A 16,355-nucleotide genomic window follows, 5' to 3' on the forward strand; every position below is an offset into this window, starting at 1 on the left:
TTCTGCATCGCAGTGAAACCCTGGCGTCTTTAAGTTGTCTTGTTGGTTCTCCTTTCCCATTGTGGTGGTTTTGCCATTGTTGTGGTTCGTGTTAGGCATCTTTCCAGAAGATCAGGAGTAGGTATATATAATTTTAAAAGAATGGGCAGTAAGTGTAGCTGCTCTGTTGTGTTATTCCTCATTGTGTGATGGGAACGCCGCATCTGTGCTGTGCTTACTCATTCTGTAGGGGAATGACAATCAAGAGGGATTCTGATGTCTTTGGAAGACCGGTGCGAGGGAGTCCTAGGTTGTTTGTAGGTGATCATGTCCATTGCATGGTCGCAGGGGCCGAGAGCATATGTGTGCACTGTGCTTCCTACCCCTCAGGTGGTCTAACACCAGACTCAGTTAGACACTGATCAGTGCCTCCAATCCAGATAGACATCTTTTATCTTTTATTCCCAGTCCTTTTGAGCTTTATGGAAATATGAAGTGACACTACTTTCTTTGTTTATTTTTCCTCTTATCACCTCCCTTACTATAAGAACCACTTGTCAACAACACGTTTTGGTTAGTGAGGTTTTTCTCTTGCCTAAAGAACTTGGCGGTACAATTTACTTCATCCTGGGGGCCTGCCAATTTTATTTACATCAAGCTCCTAATTATGCACCCAGGTAGCCTCTTCCAATACTTTTGTAGTTCACATTCCTTATAGAACGTTGTTCTGCCGCTGCTGAATGGCGACCTTCGCTATGTAGATCCAGGGACAAACAATTCCATTCAGGGTCTTGGCAGTGGGTTACTCTCCCTTGTCACTTAATGCCAACTCTTGTCCTTTGAAAGCCTTCCTTAGTGCTCCGTTAGCCGTTCGAATCTTTTCTCACTCTTTGTTTTAAATAAAACTTTCAGAGACCTCAGTTTCTGCTCTGATTTCTGGTGGATGATAGGAAAAATTGCCTCCTCATCCCCATCTTCTTATTACTTGCTGAGCTCCTTTATCCCCTGGTAGTGATGGAAAATTCCACTTCTTTGTAAAATTTTAACGTAAAAATAAGTGCTATGATCTACCTCTGGCCATGTGGGAAATAGTCTGAAAAAATAGTGGGTAAAGGTTTCCCAGTTTCATTCCGGCCCTCTTGTTCATATAGAACATCTCTAGCTAGCCTGGAGAGGTGAGTCTGTTGAACTTTTCTTCTCTGTTGTCTTCCTTGCCCTAAGCCCTGATTTTCCTACCACTGGGCCCCAGGAAGCTGCAGCTTGGTTGGTGCTATTTGCAGAATCCCACTTCATTTGAGTTTCAGTACTGGTGAGTTGATTGCTGTTTGCTGGGTGCCCAGTTCCTGATCCACAGCCTGGGCCGGGCCGGTGGGCTTTACATGACTCCTGCTCTCTCTGCCGCTTGCCCTGGCCAGCTGAGATCACTCACTCCGCCTCAGGTTTGTGGCAAAGGTGGGGCTGGGAGCCCTGATACGGGGGGAGCCAGGGCTGGGGGCCCCACCCGAAGGAGATGCGGTCCTGGCCTTCCTAGAGCGTGTTCTGGGGTGGTGCTGCCACCAGCTGGGTCCGCTTTTCATTCCCACTGGAACAGTGGCCTCCATCCTGCTCAGAAGGGTTCCCCAAAATAAGCACTCGGGACCTCACAGCCCTCTCTCCCCTGCTCTATCAGCTTCCCCATCCTGTGAGTGCACACACTGCACTCCAGTGCTCAGGCCGAAACCTGGGGGTCCGCGTTACCCCCACATGTGATGGTCAGCATGTCCTCCCCTTGCTGCGGGATCTTGCCCCACAGCACACCTCACATGTCCCCGTGTCCCAAGGCTGCCACCTCCATCTAAGCAGCTGCTGCTCCACACATGGTCCCCGGACCTCTGGTGTTCGCTTCAGGGAGCTTGTTAGAAACACAGAGGGTCTGGCTCCACCCCAGACCTCCCAAGTCAGACCGTATGTTACCCCTGTCCCTGGTCCGCCTTGATTCGTGTGCGTGGCAGTCTGAGAAGCTCTCCCCACCCTGGTTTACAGACCTTCTCTTCACTGGTCTCCTTCCCTCCACCCCTGCTGCCCTAAGATCCAGTTTCCACATAGCACACAGAGCAAGCTGTTCAAAATGTCAGCCAGATTCCAGCATCCCTCACTTAAAAACCTCCAGTAATTTCGGAAGTCTCCGGTAAACTGGGCCTAGGCTTTCACCGTGGCCTCCCAAAGCAGTCTGGCCTTCCTCCTTCCCTCCACCCCCTTGCTGCTGCTTATGCACCTGCCCACCGGCTGTCTGCTAATCCTCTCTTCCCACCTTCACACCCTCCACCCAGAACCTCATCAGCAGCCTCTGCCAGGCTCACTTCCTGTTCTTTGGTGACAGCAGCAAGGCCACTCTCTCCGCCCTCTCTGACCTCTCACGTCCACATCAGTGTTCTCCGGATCCTGTGGATAGGATGAGCTGTACGCCTCTGATTGTGTCGTTAGATGGTGCAGTTAACCATGAGCTGGGATGAGTAGCCAGAGGGCCTTCGCTAGTCCCTTGAGCCCCTTGAAAGCAGAACTTCCTCACCTGGTGGCAGACGTCCGTGAGAGTGGAAGCAGAAAGATCTGTGTCTTTGTGTCTTAAGCCATTGGTTAATGTGTGGTCATTGGTTAGGCAGTGATAGGAAATGTCATTGTGTGGTCATTGGTTAGGCAGTGATAGGAAATGAGCACTGTCACCGAATGCAGATGAGAAGTGAAGGGCAGTTCGTATCAGGCAGGCGAGCCACACCGCACGGTGCGGGACTCTGGTCAGAGTACAATCCCGCTCTCCCCAAGCACCCCCATTTGATGCAGAAGGCAAAGGCCTGAGTACAGGCACATGAGGATGTGGTCTGTGACCAAGTCCCCAAGAACGGTAATGAGTGGGGCACCCCCCCCCACCTCCCAGTTTCTCCGCTGCTGGAGACAGGAGAGCTCTGGCCCCCGCCCAGGTGTGGCCCAGTGTGCTACCTACTCTGGTCGGAGTGGAGGCCTGGAGGCATGTTTGGAGGCTTCCTGAGTGCTCGGAGTCATGAACGGAGTCATGAACGGGCGATCTGATGTCGGACACCTGAGCCGGGTGGGCTCAGTGCCTTCCACACGCCTTGTGCTGAGCAGCATCGTGGGCTGCAGCCGCTGTAGGTGCCCTGCCACAGGAGATGCAGGCCTCTGAGACGGAGGCCTCCTTGGAGGGACAGCACACAGGTGTCTCCTGAGACGCGCACTTCATGAGCCCCTTGCTGTGTCCCGTAGGTGGGGAACGAGCCCATGGCAAAGCTGGAAAGGTAACACGTGGCTAAAGGGGAGCCAGCCTGCGTGGGTGTGAACGCCCATCTGTCACTTAATGGTATGTGACCTGGGACAAAGCACTTCTCCGCTTTGAACTTTTGTTTTCTTATCTGTAAAATGGGAAAGTACTAGAACCTACTCCATGGGGCTAATGTACAGATTACATGTGATAATGTGCATGAAGTCTTATGAAGTGTTCAGTAAACCTTAGCTCCCATCCTAGGAGTGACGTAGCTCCTTATCCCCTTTCTGTGTGTTTAGAATTCAGCCATAGTTGTTTCTGCTTCTGGAAGTTTCTGTCCAGCGAACAAGTACTAACATAGCTCTCTAGGCCCTGTGCTTGGCATTAGGAGTCCCAGGGTTTCATAGGAGCATTCGTTGCTTGGTCCAGACAGGTAAACAGATAGTTGCATCTTGTAGATGGTTGTGGCTGGGAACAGTCTGACCCCTTTCCCGCCCCTGCTGCTGAGACTTTCTGAGTAATTCCATCAAAGGGGGCCCTGGTAGGGGGAGGGCGGGGCTGACGTGGAATGGTTGAGGACATCCAACAGCCACTTGCCCAAAGTAAAGGGGAGTTGGGGGAGGGTTCTGAGCCAGAAGGGGCACAGACATGAGAGCAGGCAGAGGGAGGACGATGCTCCAGGGAGAGTCAAGGTTGGCAGATTTTCATACTCAGAGAGACAAGTACAAACAGCGAAGAAAGGGGCGTGTGGATATCAAAGCTGCCTCGGTGCTCAGAGGATGACGGATCCACAATTCCTGTTTCCGCTCTTGGATCCCCTCTGCTACTAATGAATGTACCCGGATGAGTCTGACGAGTGACTGGAACGGTTTATGATGTGTTGTGGTAAACATTCTTCAAGCAGAACGTGGAAACGCTGTCTTTCTCGGTGGGGGCTGTGGCTCTGTGGGGTGCCCGGGAGGGGCACAGCGGGTTGCCGCTGCCTCACTTTCCTTGTCTGCTTGGGCTCGTGGAGGCTGCAGGTCAGTATGTAAGAGGCCAGCGAAACTGCTAGAGGCCACGGATTGTGGAATCGGGAGTGCATCTGCTGAGGCAAGAAACCACGTGCTTTCTGGCACAGAGAGGGGTCCTGGGGATGGCAGAGCAAGGCGGGGGTCTGTCATGTCACTACATCTTTATCGAGCCTGTCAGGTCTGCATTGAGAAAGGCCAGGGCCTGCAAGGATGGTTGCTTGGGGTGATTGTGAGAAAAATCAGGGAGGGTGGAGGACTTCTGTTCTGAGAGACATGCTGAGGGAAGTGTTTTCCAAGTGCAGCAGAGGGATTTTGGTGAGAAGAATGACCCTGCGAGTTGCCATCTGTGGATGGGTGAGGCTTGTAAGGAGAAGCGTGTCTCCCTGTGTGAGGGGCCCGACAGGGATGCACAGCACCCCCATCAGTGCCTGGCACTAAATAAAAGTTCAATATATGTGTGCTTAAAGGTCAAGGAAGTGAAGCATATTTAGACAATAAACTTGTCTAAATATCAAAAGATATTCGTAGGCAGTAAGAAGCTACTGCCTTCCTCCTTCCCTGTCACAGGGAATGTGCTCTGGTTCTGTTTGAGTTCAGCTTTACAATATCTCCTGAATAATTCAGCTCAGATGTGCGTTGAGTGCTGGCTGTAAGCTGGATGCTGTGTGGGCATGATCTGGAAGGGGACACGGAGGGGCCTTGGGGTGGTGGGGTCAGGGCATCAGATACCCACCGCCGAAGGGGCTGGCCCCCTCTGGCGTCGTGAGCACCACACGTGACCACCTGCCCTGCCCCAGGCACCAGCCTCGTCATCCCTTGTTTTTCCCATGTGCTTAGAGAGACCATGTTGTCCACCCCATTTACCACAGTTTCCAAGAGAAGGATTCTTTTTGTCTCAGTTGATTGTTGAGAGCCCACCAAACTGTGTTTAGACCCTTGAGAAACTCAAGAAAGATCAGATATCTTAGTCGTTTTTCCCGCCCCGACATCTGTCTCTAACCCTGTCTGTGGGGTCAGTTGGATTGGCTAACACACAGACCTTGTCCTCGTCCTGTGACAGACACAGGGCCAGTAGGGGCGTCTTTCCAACGTTTCCAGGTGCCCCTGTCACAGGGAACGGAGTTGGCCCTTCCCTCCCCTGCAGGCAGGCCCTCGGGACCCCGTGGACAAGAGCACTCTGTGCAGGAGGGCTCCCTGTGCCCTGGGGCCTCAGAATGGGGCTGCCGCGGGTGGGCCCCCAGACCCCGCAGTGCCTCTGGGAGCCAGGACACACTCAGGGATGCAGCGACTGCCTGCAGCGAGCTGTCTTTACAACCTGGGCTTTGGACTATTGATAGGATCAGTATTTTCAGAAAAGAAAGAGCATCTACTGTCTACTTACAACCAAGAGAAAAATAGGGCGGAGGGGAGGCATTATGCTGTCTCCTCAGGAAGGATGAATCACGGCCTTCCTCCCTTGCTGTGCATTTTGTCCTTTTTGAAAGGTTTTAAATCTTCATTGGTGCATGGAATGGTTTCTCCCTGCCAGTGAGTATCTTTTGATGTTGCCGCAAGTTTCTTGCTTGTAATACCCTTCTTTTGGTCCTGTATCTACATACATATTTCTAGAGTTGGAAATTTACGGTGCTTTCTTACACACCACATCCATTTATACCTCTTCTTTCTTCTATAAATTTGGGACAGTATTTACCATCGTCCCTTTGTTCCTGACACGGACAACACCACACCTAACCTAGGGTGGATGTGCTTGCCTGCTAACCCTGTGAGGGGGGCCTGCCGGCCCCTTCTGAGAAGGCTAGAGGAAGCTCTTGCTGGTTAGAATTTCAGCAGTGAGTGAAACTTCAATTACTGGGGAAAATGAGGCTTCTTCCTCAGAGCTTAAACATGCACAAAGGAACGTTTCACCTAAAAGAATCGACTGCGGCATTCTATATCATTCTCGTCGTTTGGTTGTATTTGGATTTTCATGTGCAGCCCTCTCTTCTTAGCATGCCACGGAGTCTGAGAATCCCTGCAGTGGAAGGGACCTGAGAAGGTGTCTGCAGTCTGGGCCTCCCAGTGTTCAGGACCAGGCGGGCTCCTTCAGGAGACCACCCCGCCCGGTGTCCAGGATAAGCGCCCCATCCGCTGCCTCCACCGGGCCACAGACCTGCGGGCGCAGCAGGACCCGCACAAGGAGGGGCCCTGGCCTGGCTCTGAACTGAAACATCCTCTTGAATGCCATGCGACGTGGCCTAGCGCACAGGCTGCAGCGATGGCCTTGGTGACGTCATGCACTTGGAGACACAGGCTTCAGGGGCCTCACCCGTGTCCCCGCTGTGACTCTTCCCCGGGACTGGAACCATCTCAGTTCTGCTGTATCCGGTGGTTTTTGAGCAAGGGTGGCACATTTCTTAGACTTTATACTCATTTTTTCAATGATTCATCCAAGCAACAGGGATTCACTATTCCCTGTCTGTCAGGTGTGGCCAGGCTTCATGTGATGGGGTTCAGCTCTGGGCGTGCAAACTCAGGGTGCCTGGGGGCTCCCTGGATGACAGGGCGTGCACCTGATTCTCCAGGGAAAGGTGGTGGGGTGAGTGTTCAGGCAAGTGAAGCAGCAAGGGCAGAAGTTCAGGGGCAGGAGAGGACACATGATGAACCAAAGATGAGCATGGGTGGAGGGGGAGGTGGCGGGGGGAATGGGGAGAGGCAGGGGTCAGGGCAGGAATGTCCTTGTCTCTCCCCCCTGGGGAGCTGGGCTTCTACTGAGGGTCACAAGAAGCTACCAAATGGTAGACAGAGGTAGTTGGAAAGACTGTAGGCCTTGGACGGTCTTACCTGGCTTCACATTCCAGAATCATCTGTTACTAGCTGTGGGGTCTCCTATACTCAGGGAAACACTTCTCAGAAAGATAGGGCTGCAGTCGTCCCTGCCCTGCCTTCTTCACAGCACTGCATGAGAATTAAATGAGGTAAGGACTCCGGAAACTGTGAAGGGCCCACCTGTTAAGGTCACTCTGAGAGGTGACAGATACACAAGGAAGGAAGTAGTGTCATAAGATGCAGACTGAGGAAGTGTAATAGGAAGTGTCGGGAAGGACAGAGAAGGAGCATGACACAAGTTTAGGGGCCTATATATGGCCGTTCCACATCCAAACCCACGCTCGTAGACACATGTGCACACGCACACACCCCCTGCCCGTATACACGTGCCCAGACATATGCACGCCCGCACACATATGTTCACACTCATGTATGCATAAGATACACCTGCCCATGGATGTACGCACACACCCGCACACGTATGCCCACACTCACATATGTACACACACACCCTGCCTGTGTACAGATGCAGACACACACGTGCACAGATGTATATTCATGCACAAGCCCCTCACATACCCACCCTCTACACGTACACACAGGGCACACCTCCAGTTTGCCTCCTTGTGGGAGCTCAGCCATTGCTGTAGAGTCTTGGCGTCTCCCACGCCTGGCCTCGTGCAGCCCTGCCCATCTTGGGCGCTCGTTACATTGAGGTGATGGAGCTTGTGAGGAGCTTCTGTGGACCGGAGCCCCTCTGGCACGAGCTTGTGGCCGACTCAGGCACCAGGCGGTTATCTGCGCTGTTTTGAAAGACTTGGGTGGGAGGCGTGGCGTCCTCGAGTGGTTCATTGTAACCCAGGGGCCTCGTGGGAACATGGTGTGTGAAGTACCCCACCAGCAACAGCCTCCCCTCTTGGCTCGCCGCCACCTCTGTGGGATTCAGCCGTGAGACACAGCTCTGTTTTCCCGTAATTGGTCTTTTGTTTGTCATGTTGTGATGCCCTTGAATGTCTCTGGGCTGTTTTGGTGTCCCCGGGGGGTGGTAGTTGGTGCAGTGTATAGCAGAGGGGATGTGTGGTGGGGCTTGAGCCCACTTGTGGAAGGCTGTGCACAGAGGTGAAGTGTTGTCCTGGAGCTGGTTTTCCCAGGCACGATCTTGTTTGGCAAGACAGCCCCCTCCCTGTACTTCTCCTGGCCAGCGTTGGGGTTGCTGAGGACAGGGTGTCGGGGCAGGAAGCTGTCCTTCCTGTTTCTGTCCTCAAGGCCCTTCTTGTGAGCGTCTGTGTCTGAGGCATGTGGACACTCGGGCAGAGGAACCCGTCGGTGTGTTCTTTTTAAAGAGGGAGTCAAGCCGTGGAAGCAGATGGTGCCCATGGGGTTAAATGGAGGAGGCCAGGCTGAGAACCAAGAAGAAGGGGGTGGTCCTGGCATTGCAGGCTCCTTCCTGGCAGAGTCCTGTGCTGTCGGTCTGCCCATTGAAGGTGCAGCTCTCTCTTCTTAGCATGCCACGGAGTCTGAGAATCCCTGCAGTGGAAGGGACCTGAGAAGGTGTCCGCAGTCTGGGCCTCCCAGTGTTCAGGACCAGGCGGGCTCCTTCAGGAGACCGCCCCGCCCAGTGTCCAGGATAAGCGCCCCATCCGCCGCCTCCACCGGGCCACAGACCCGCGGGCGCAGCAGGACCCGCACAAGGCAGGGGCCCTGGCCTGGCTCTGAACTGAAACGTCCCCTTGAATGCCATGCAACCCAGTCGCCGTTAGCGTTTGCCTCGGCAGGCAGCCACTCCTCAATGGGAATGGAGCCCAGCAGAGTGCCTGGGTCTGACAGCCATCTGGTCTAGATTCTAGAAGAATGCTTGAGGTGGGCAGAGCTGCAGAACTCAGAGCCTGATTTAGTGAATAATTTGTCCAGTCCCCTGGGTTAAGGTTTTCTATTAAGCTATCTTTGCTGCTAATAATTTAGCTGGAAGATATGTTAGATACAGCATTTGGGGAAAGTGGAGTTCCCGTCTCAGGGCATGACATTGTGAAGCTGTATTATTTCTACTGTGGGCAACAATTTTAAGCCTGAGCCACTAGTTGAAGCTACCAGAGAGATCACTTTGAATGGAGGAAATGGTTGAGAGCTCTACCGGGACTGTAAAAGTGATTGGATTGAAGTGAAGTAATGATTTAACCCAGTTGATCTGTGACGTGTAATCCCATCTCTCGCTGTCCTACCACCCCAGCCGAGGAAGGTCTGTGGATGAGGGGTCACCCAGGCCAAGGTCCAGCCCTTGCTCCTTTCCTGCTGTTTGACCCTGGATGAGTCACTGGCCCACTGAAGGTTTCATTCAGAAATGCCCAGCCTGAGACGCCGTGCGGACATGGCCAGCACGGAGTTCAGTAAACGGCGAGGGGCTGGGGGGACGCTGGGCTCCCTGGGATGGGGAAGGTCCACGGTTTGCAGGAACCTGGCACATGGAGTGTGTGAGGGTGGGGAGGGGCTCCCTCTGCAGAGCCTCACAAACCCCTTCTGTAGAGCATGCCCACTCCCCTACCCCCCCATCAGTCCTCCTTCTGCAACATTCTCTTCCCCGTATCAGCTGGAGGGCTGGCAGGGCCACTCGCTCATGAAAGCTCGCGGAAATGTAAACACTGCTCCGCAGAGGTGATGGCCAGGCTTTGGGGACCCTGGCCGTTGTTCTGTTTTGGGGGCTCAGTAAGGTGACTGAGCAGCGGCATGCAGCCCCTGTTATGCCTGTGCCCACCAAGAAGGATACTCCTTGCAGGATTTCTGCAAAAGGCGCGCTTACCTTTGTCTCCATCACTCTTTCTGGTGAATTAAGCCCTGAGGTTTACTGTGCTCTCATAATTAGCAGTGGATGGATTGAATGGTGATTCTGTTGCACAAAACCCTGGAGCTGAAAACTGGGGGAAAAAAAGGAAAGAGGATTATTTTTGAATAGATTTTGTAATTAGAAAAGGTGATATGGACAAATAAACATAAATATTTAAAGGGGCAGTGAGATAAGTGTAACACTCAGTTTTAACCTCTCACGTTAGGCAAGTTTCCATTGTCGGGGTGCCATGGACCCAGTGACGCAGGCCCTTCTTTGAAAACCATCTGTGTTTTCCTTTGTAAAACGAAGTCTCAGCCCCTCAGCTGGTGACCAGGGTTCTTCAGACCTGACCATGAACCTCACCTGCCGCTCCTGCCTAGCACTCCCTCCCTCCTGTGACTTTGGCACATTGGACAGATGCCCCCAGGGGGCCCCCCAGGAGCAGATGGCCCTGTGGCCTGCAGCTCGGTGCCTCTGGCTCAGCCCGGGAGCAGAGTGTCGACGCAGAGAGGGGTCCAGTGCAGAGGTCGAGGACGGGAAATCTTCAAGAGGGCTCAGAACAGAGCCCAGGGGAGGGTTGTGGAAGCCGGGAGAGGGTGTCACAGTGAGGAAAGCTGAGGCTGGCTCAGCAGTGGGAGATGGCGTAGAGCCTTCTGGAAGGGGGAAGACAGAACTCTGTGCAGTGGGCGTGGTGGTTGGGAGGTGGCCGGAAGCCTTGGCAGGGCCTGGGGCACATGCCTGCTCTTTGCTCACTGTCTGCCCTCTGCCTGCAAAGCCTTTTCCCGCCATGTGCAGATATCACCACCGTCCTCAAAGCCGCCCCTGCGACAGAGGAAGCACACAGTTTACCCTTACTTCAAGCCCAGCGGCCTTGTCTTGGTTTCTGCCTGTCTTCCTCCCCACCTCTGTGGGCCAGAGCCCTCCGGGTCACCTTGGACCCCCTCCTCCCCGCCCCCGGTGTCCAAGAACTCAGCTGTCCTGGAAACAGGAGGCCGCAGTCCCTGCTCACCAAAGGCAGGGTGCTCTCGTCCATGGCCCTGCTCTCGGCCCTTGTCAGTACGGGGCCGTCGTGGTGTTAGCGTTGTTCAGAGGGACAGGAATTTCAGCCCATGGGAATTGCTGTTGTGACTACTTCCTTATCTCAGCCTTGGCTCTGACCGCAGTGACCGCCAATTAGCGCACATGGCCAGGGGCGTGTGTGTCTGTTTACTTCAAGTGCAGCAGGCTGGCTTTGCACGCGGGAGGTCCTGGGGCTCAGCACAGATTGCCCCGGCCCCGCACCTTTTCCTTCATGCAGAATTTCCTAACACTTAAGAGGAGAAACGCATTCGTTGTGTGTCCCCCCGCCCCCAGCCTTCTGGCAGGCACCCTCTTTCAGTGTGAAATAAATCAATATTTACTTCCAAAGTCTTGGTTCTCAGTACATTTTCCCATTTAAATGGAAACAAACACTAAAAGAAGAAGAAGAAGAAGAAAAAAGAGGTCCTGATTCACTCTGGAGAAACAAATCAGGCTAAATGTGTTAATAGTTTCCACTTAGGATAGCTCTCTGGCTTCTGGTGAATTCTTTCAGTCCAAATTAGAAGTGCCTTCCAATCCATAGCTTTGCATGGTGTCCACCCCAGAGGTGCCTTTCCATTTTTGTCCCTCAATTAAATACAATCCCCCTGCTGACACAGCCCGCCCTGGTAGTCACAGGGCCAGAGCGAGGCCCCTGTGAGCCAGTTGGGGGCCCCCATGCCCCTGGTGAGCGTTGAGTCATGGCTGTTAGGGACAACGGGCAGGCAGGGAGGAGGAGGCCTTCCCGTGCCAGACACCAGCTGGGAGGAGAGGAATCAGAGCATTGGCGGGGGGCGGCGGGGGGCGGGTGGCGGCGGAGCTCACGGAGGCCACCTGAGCACACCGGCCTTGGCTGGCTGTCCTGGGAGCCCTTGCTCCTTCTGCCCCCTCTGCCTGGAGCCCATCTCCACTGCTCCTCTGGAGGCCTTCCCTGGCTCGCCCACCCTGGATGGGAACACTGCCGCTCTGCTCCTGTGTCTGCCCCGCTGGACGAGGCTTTTCTAGCGGGCCACTTCCCCAGCACCCGCCCCAGCACCCGGTACCCAGCGGATCGTCGCTCCGCAAATCTGAGTGCTTGTGTGTGCATCCGGCCTGGCTCTGGGAAAGAGCGGTGCCAGGTCTCGGCGGCCCCTGCTGCATGGGGCTTAGTCTGCCGGGACCTTTTATGATGACATGGGCTGGACGGCATGGCTGGATTGACAAGTAACTGACGTGCCACACCTTCCAGCTGGAGGTTGTTAAGAAAGTCTTGTTAAATGAACGCTACAGACGCCGAAAAGGCAGTGCTGTTTACTAGGCACTCACTTTGCACAGAGAATCTCCTTTACCTTCCCAGCCATCCTCCGCAGTGCACATTCGTCCCTGTTTTACAGATGGGAAAACTGAGGGTTGCGGGGTAGGTGCCTGGCCTCCCAGCAGACAGTGGTGAACTGCGATTCGAGCCCTGCTCCGTGCAGGACAAAGCACGTGTCCCTCAGCTCCTCTCTGACATCCCTGCACGCACCTAAGAACTTTCTCATTCCCTCCCCAAACCATCCCAGACCCCCTCCCTGGACTTGTACTCTAACCCTTACGTTCTTTTTGCAGCTCCAGGCTCTCAACTCTTCCTGAGTCTTCCCCATGTTCTCTCCTGATTATTTTTCTTCTGAAGATCAAAGACAGTGGTTATTTAAAACAGGCCAGAGCCCACAGGGTCAGGGGTGCGGGGCAGCAGCACCAGCTGAAATTGGCTTTGTCTGGAATCTGCCTGCTTGGAGCTGCAGAGAAAGGCCTGCCTGTAGAGATCAGGTCCCCTCCACGGACAGATGCCCCTCCCCCGACCGTCCCGCCCAGCCCCACGGCAGGGGCAGGTCCTCCCAACAGGCCACCTTAGCCATGGCTAAGTCCTTGGTGTCGGTGGACGGCAGCTGGGGGAAATCATTCTTTCAGGGACATCTACTCTTTCCCAAAGTGAGACTGATCTTCAGACAGGGAGGTGAGCTCCCACAGTGTGTGGAAAGACAGAAAACCCAGGATAAACCTAGCCTCTTTCTCACCGCCAGATGGACCAGCTATGAATTTCCAGGAGCCACCCACCTAACCTTCCACATGGTTGCAGTAAATCACTCGTATGCTACCTTCCGACCCTCACACCCATGGCAACCCTGGCAACCCCCACACCCCTCCAGGAGGCAGCTTGGCATCAAGAGAAGAGCTTGGACTTTGGGTTTCGACTTGGGCTTTGCCACTTGCCACCCCTGGGGCCCATGGCCATGTTGCTTTGCAGCACTGAGCTTCACTCTCTCCATCTGTAAGCCAGGGATGAGAGCAAACCTAGAGCATTTGGGTGCAGTAGGGACAAGCTCCTGGAACGTACTACATGCTCCATGTGCAGTAGTTGTGATTCTGTTGTTACAGCCGGATTCAGAAGCAGGGCCTGTGTGACCTTTCTCTTGCCCCCACACAGGTAACAGACGAGGAGCCCAGCTCCAACCACACGGTCATGATCCAGGAGACCCTCCAGCAGGCCTCCGTAGAGCTGGCCGAGCAGCACCACCTGGTGGTGTCCTCTGACGACGTGGAGGGCATCGAGACGGTGACTGTCTACACTCAGGGCGGGGAGGCCTCGGAGTTCATCGTCTACGTGCAGGAGGCCATGCAGCCCATGGAGGAGCAGGCCATGGGGCCACAGGCCCAGGAACTCTAGAGGACACGCAACGTCAGGTGGGCGCCACGGGGCAGGCCCGCCAGGCTCTCTGCAGAATGGCGCTCTCCGTGGCTCTCTCCTCTGCCATTCCTGCCCAGGCGGCCGCATGGGGCTCCTAGTCCTACCTTGGGTGGGGAAGGCGATTGGCATCACCAGCAACACAGGACCCCACCTCCAGCACAAACGCATAGACCCCCCTTACTCTCTATCCTCTGCTTCCGGAAAGATTTTGCATCCACCTTCCACATGGCCCATACCGCATCTCCCCTTTGCTTCAAGATTCATACAGGGACCCAGTCCCCATCAGCATCTGCCCCAAATCACACCCCCAACTCCTTGACCCTGTCCAGGTGCCGAACCGTCCTCTGGGACCGCTCTGCAGCCTGATGAAAGGGAGCCAGCCAGCACAGAGAAAGTGACCTTATGGTTTTGAATCACCTCTTGGGGGGTGGAGGGGAGGGGGTCCTGGCTTTATCTACAAGATTCTACTCCCCACTCCTCCCCCCAAATCAAGGGCACTTGTTGCTGGGTGCGGTAACCACAATTGATGACCCTCCCACTCCCATGACAGGTGGGGTCTTAGCTTATGTCTTAAAATTCGTTTGCTTTTAAAAAAAAAAAAAATGCACTTTTTACTATTCACCTCCCATTCTATGAGATGTGGTGGGTAGAATAAAAACATTCTCTGCCTGAGTACTCTGGTTCCTCCGTTAGCTTGGATGGTTTACTCTTCCCCTTTCTGAATCAACATCTTGGGTTTGGGCCCCACCCAGAACCTCCCCATCCAAGATCCAAAGCCTTAACATTGCAGACAATGGTGTCCCTCCTCCCGCTAAAGCATTGTAGGATTTGCCTTGCGGCCCGTGTTTGGAGGTGAATGGTATTACCTTTTATTTCCTGGGGCCTGACACTTGATTTGTTGCAGCCGAGACATGTGCGCCCCTGCTTTCCACCTTGCCCTTGGGAGGAGTAATCAGCTGACAGAAGCTTTGTTGTTTGAGAGGCGGTCCAGGCACCATGGCAAATCCCATACCTTTTTAAGCCTCTGCTCTGTGCACAGCATGGTAGGGGCATCAGGGCAAGTCCTCCTGCGCCTTGCCCAGCCCTGGGGCTCTTGACATCATCCACCATCCGATTCACTGAGGTTGAGGTTTGTTTCCTCTGAGAACCCTTCACATGAAGTCTTAGGCGTGTATGAGCAAATGTGCAGACAGGAAGTGGCATTGCTCTGGTTGAAGAGCAGATGGAGTCGTGCACTTGGCCCTCATTGTTCCGGCCCAGTCATCCCACACCAGCAGGGCTGGAAGGTATCTCTGGGGGAAGCGTTAAGCTGCTGCTATAAGGGAGGAAAGCGACTTCTTGCCCTAGGCAAGGAAAGGAGTTCAGAGGAAAGACGGACACTCCCCACTTGGGATGAGTTGGGGAAAGCTCCAGGGTGGAGGAGACCTGTGATCAGGCCCTTATAAGCTAGATAGGTTTTGCACTTGCAGGACTGGGGTGGAGGGACAGGGACGGGTAACAGAAGGAAAGGAGAATAATGGAGTGGAATAGCAGGGGAGGGAGAGTGAGCCTTGGGCACTCCTATTTGGCTGGTGGGTAGCTCTAAGGGGAAAGGCAGGAAGATCAACGAGAAGCCAGAACCTAGAAGAACCAGGAATGAGAGTTGGATATTGCCTTTATTCAGTAAACCGTGGGGAGCTGGTGGCCCTGAGTAGTCTCAGGGTGTGAAGGGCAGAGTGGTACTCCAGAGAGGGTGACGATGTCCATGCATCAGGGTGGGCTATGTCGACGTGGTTGAGCATCCACATTAGAGGCAGAGTACCTGAGCTCAAGCCCAGATCCATCACTTCTTATCTGGGTGACCTTGATGTTTTTCCATGCCTGGCTGAGTTTTAGTTTACTCATCTCTGAAATGGGTCTGAGAATAATTGCTAACTGCTAAGATTATGGAGAGGATTGAGTTTGCAAAGTCCTTGGAGGCATTAGAGGCCCTGGCCCATACTCTGTAAATACCAATTATGATTTGTATTCCTAGGCATGGGGGAACCAGACCCCAGTATCTACCGTCTAGAGGGAGAGAGGAGACATGAACACACAACAGGAAAAGACTCGACTGAATGTGCTCAGGGCTCCGAGTGAGGCTGGAGGGAGGAGCCCGCCCCTCCTGACATGGGGCCTTTGACCAGAACTGATAGGGACACAGGATCCCGAGGAGCAGGTGCCCAGACACTCAGCAGGGACTCCTCACTCCTGCACAGCTGTCCACCTGGCTGAGTCGGGCTGGGCCAGTCCTGCATGCCGATCGTCTCAAAAGTTGGATCCGATTATTTCTGAGATGCCCGTCCAGCATGGGCCACTTCTTTGTGTCATCAGTGACTGTAATCATTAAAAAATCCTGCTCTAATTTGGAAGCTCCCCCATGAAGAGCTGCCTGCCCTGGCTGGTGTTCATCGTGAGTGCGCTGGGTACCTGCTGGGCCATCTGAAGTCCTTGGGTGCTGCTCAACATAGACATGAGGGAGAAGCGGCTTTAGTGTCAAAATGTAGGTCATGAGGGCCTTGTGCCTGGGCTGGGAGGCAGGCTTTGGTTTGAGTCAGATTCCACATCTATGACTCCTTGTGATGTTGGTTAACCTTTAAGAGGCTCCTTTCATCCTCTACCAAATGGGGTAAATTATTGGCCCCATTTGCCTGGTCGGTTTCAAGGATTTACTGTGATGACGTGTGTCAAGGCGCCCGG

The 16,355-nt window shown here is 54.0% G+C and overlaps 1 protein-coding gene across 9 annotated transcripts in view; it reads left to right on the forward strand.

Annotated features, from left to right (window-relative positions):
* ZFAT (zinc finger and AT-hook domain containing) overlaps positions 1–16,020 on the forward strand; it is a 213,264-nt gene extending 197,244 nt beyond the window's left edge. For 4 of the 9 annotated variants that reach the window (XM_064587842.1, XM_064587844.1, XM_064587845.1 and 1 more), the window contains one exon: positions 13,377–15,082. In XM_064587842.1, coding sequence (XP_064443912.1) covers positions 13,377–13,616 — 240 coding nt within the window. In that variant the 3' untranslated portion in view covers positions 13,617–15,082. Of the gene's footprint in view, positions 1–13,376; positions 15,084–15,651 lie in introns of those variants that run through there. The other 5 variants (XM_064587839.1, XM_064587838.1, XM_064587841.1 and 2 more) reach the window with 3 other exon arrangements.
* The last annotated feature ends 335 nt before the right edge of the window (positions 16,021–16,355 follow it).

Source organism: Mirounga angustirostris, unplaced genomic scaffold (genome assembly GCF_029215605.1).
Source record: "Mirounga angustirostris isolate CCGP_5_RB_7025 unplaced genomic scaffold, mMirAng1.0.hap1 SCAF_4, whole genome shotgun sequence".
Classification (NCBI taxonomy): Eukaryota; Metazoa; Chordata; class Mammalia; order Carnivora; family Phocidae; genus Mirounga; species Mirounga angustirostris.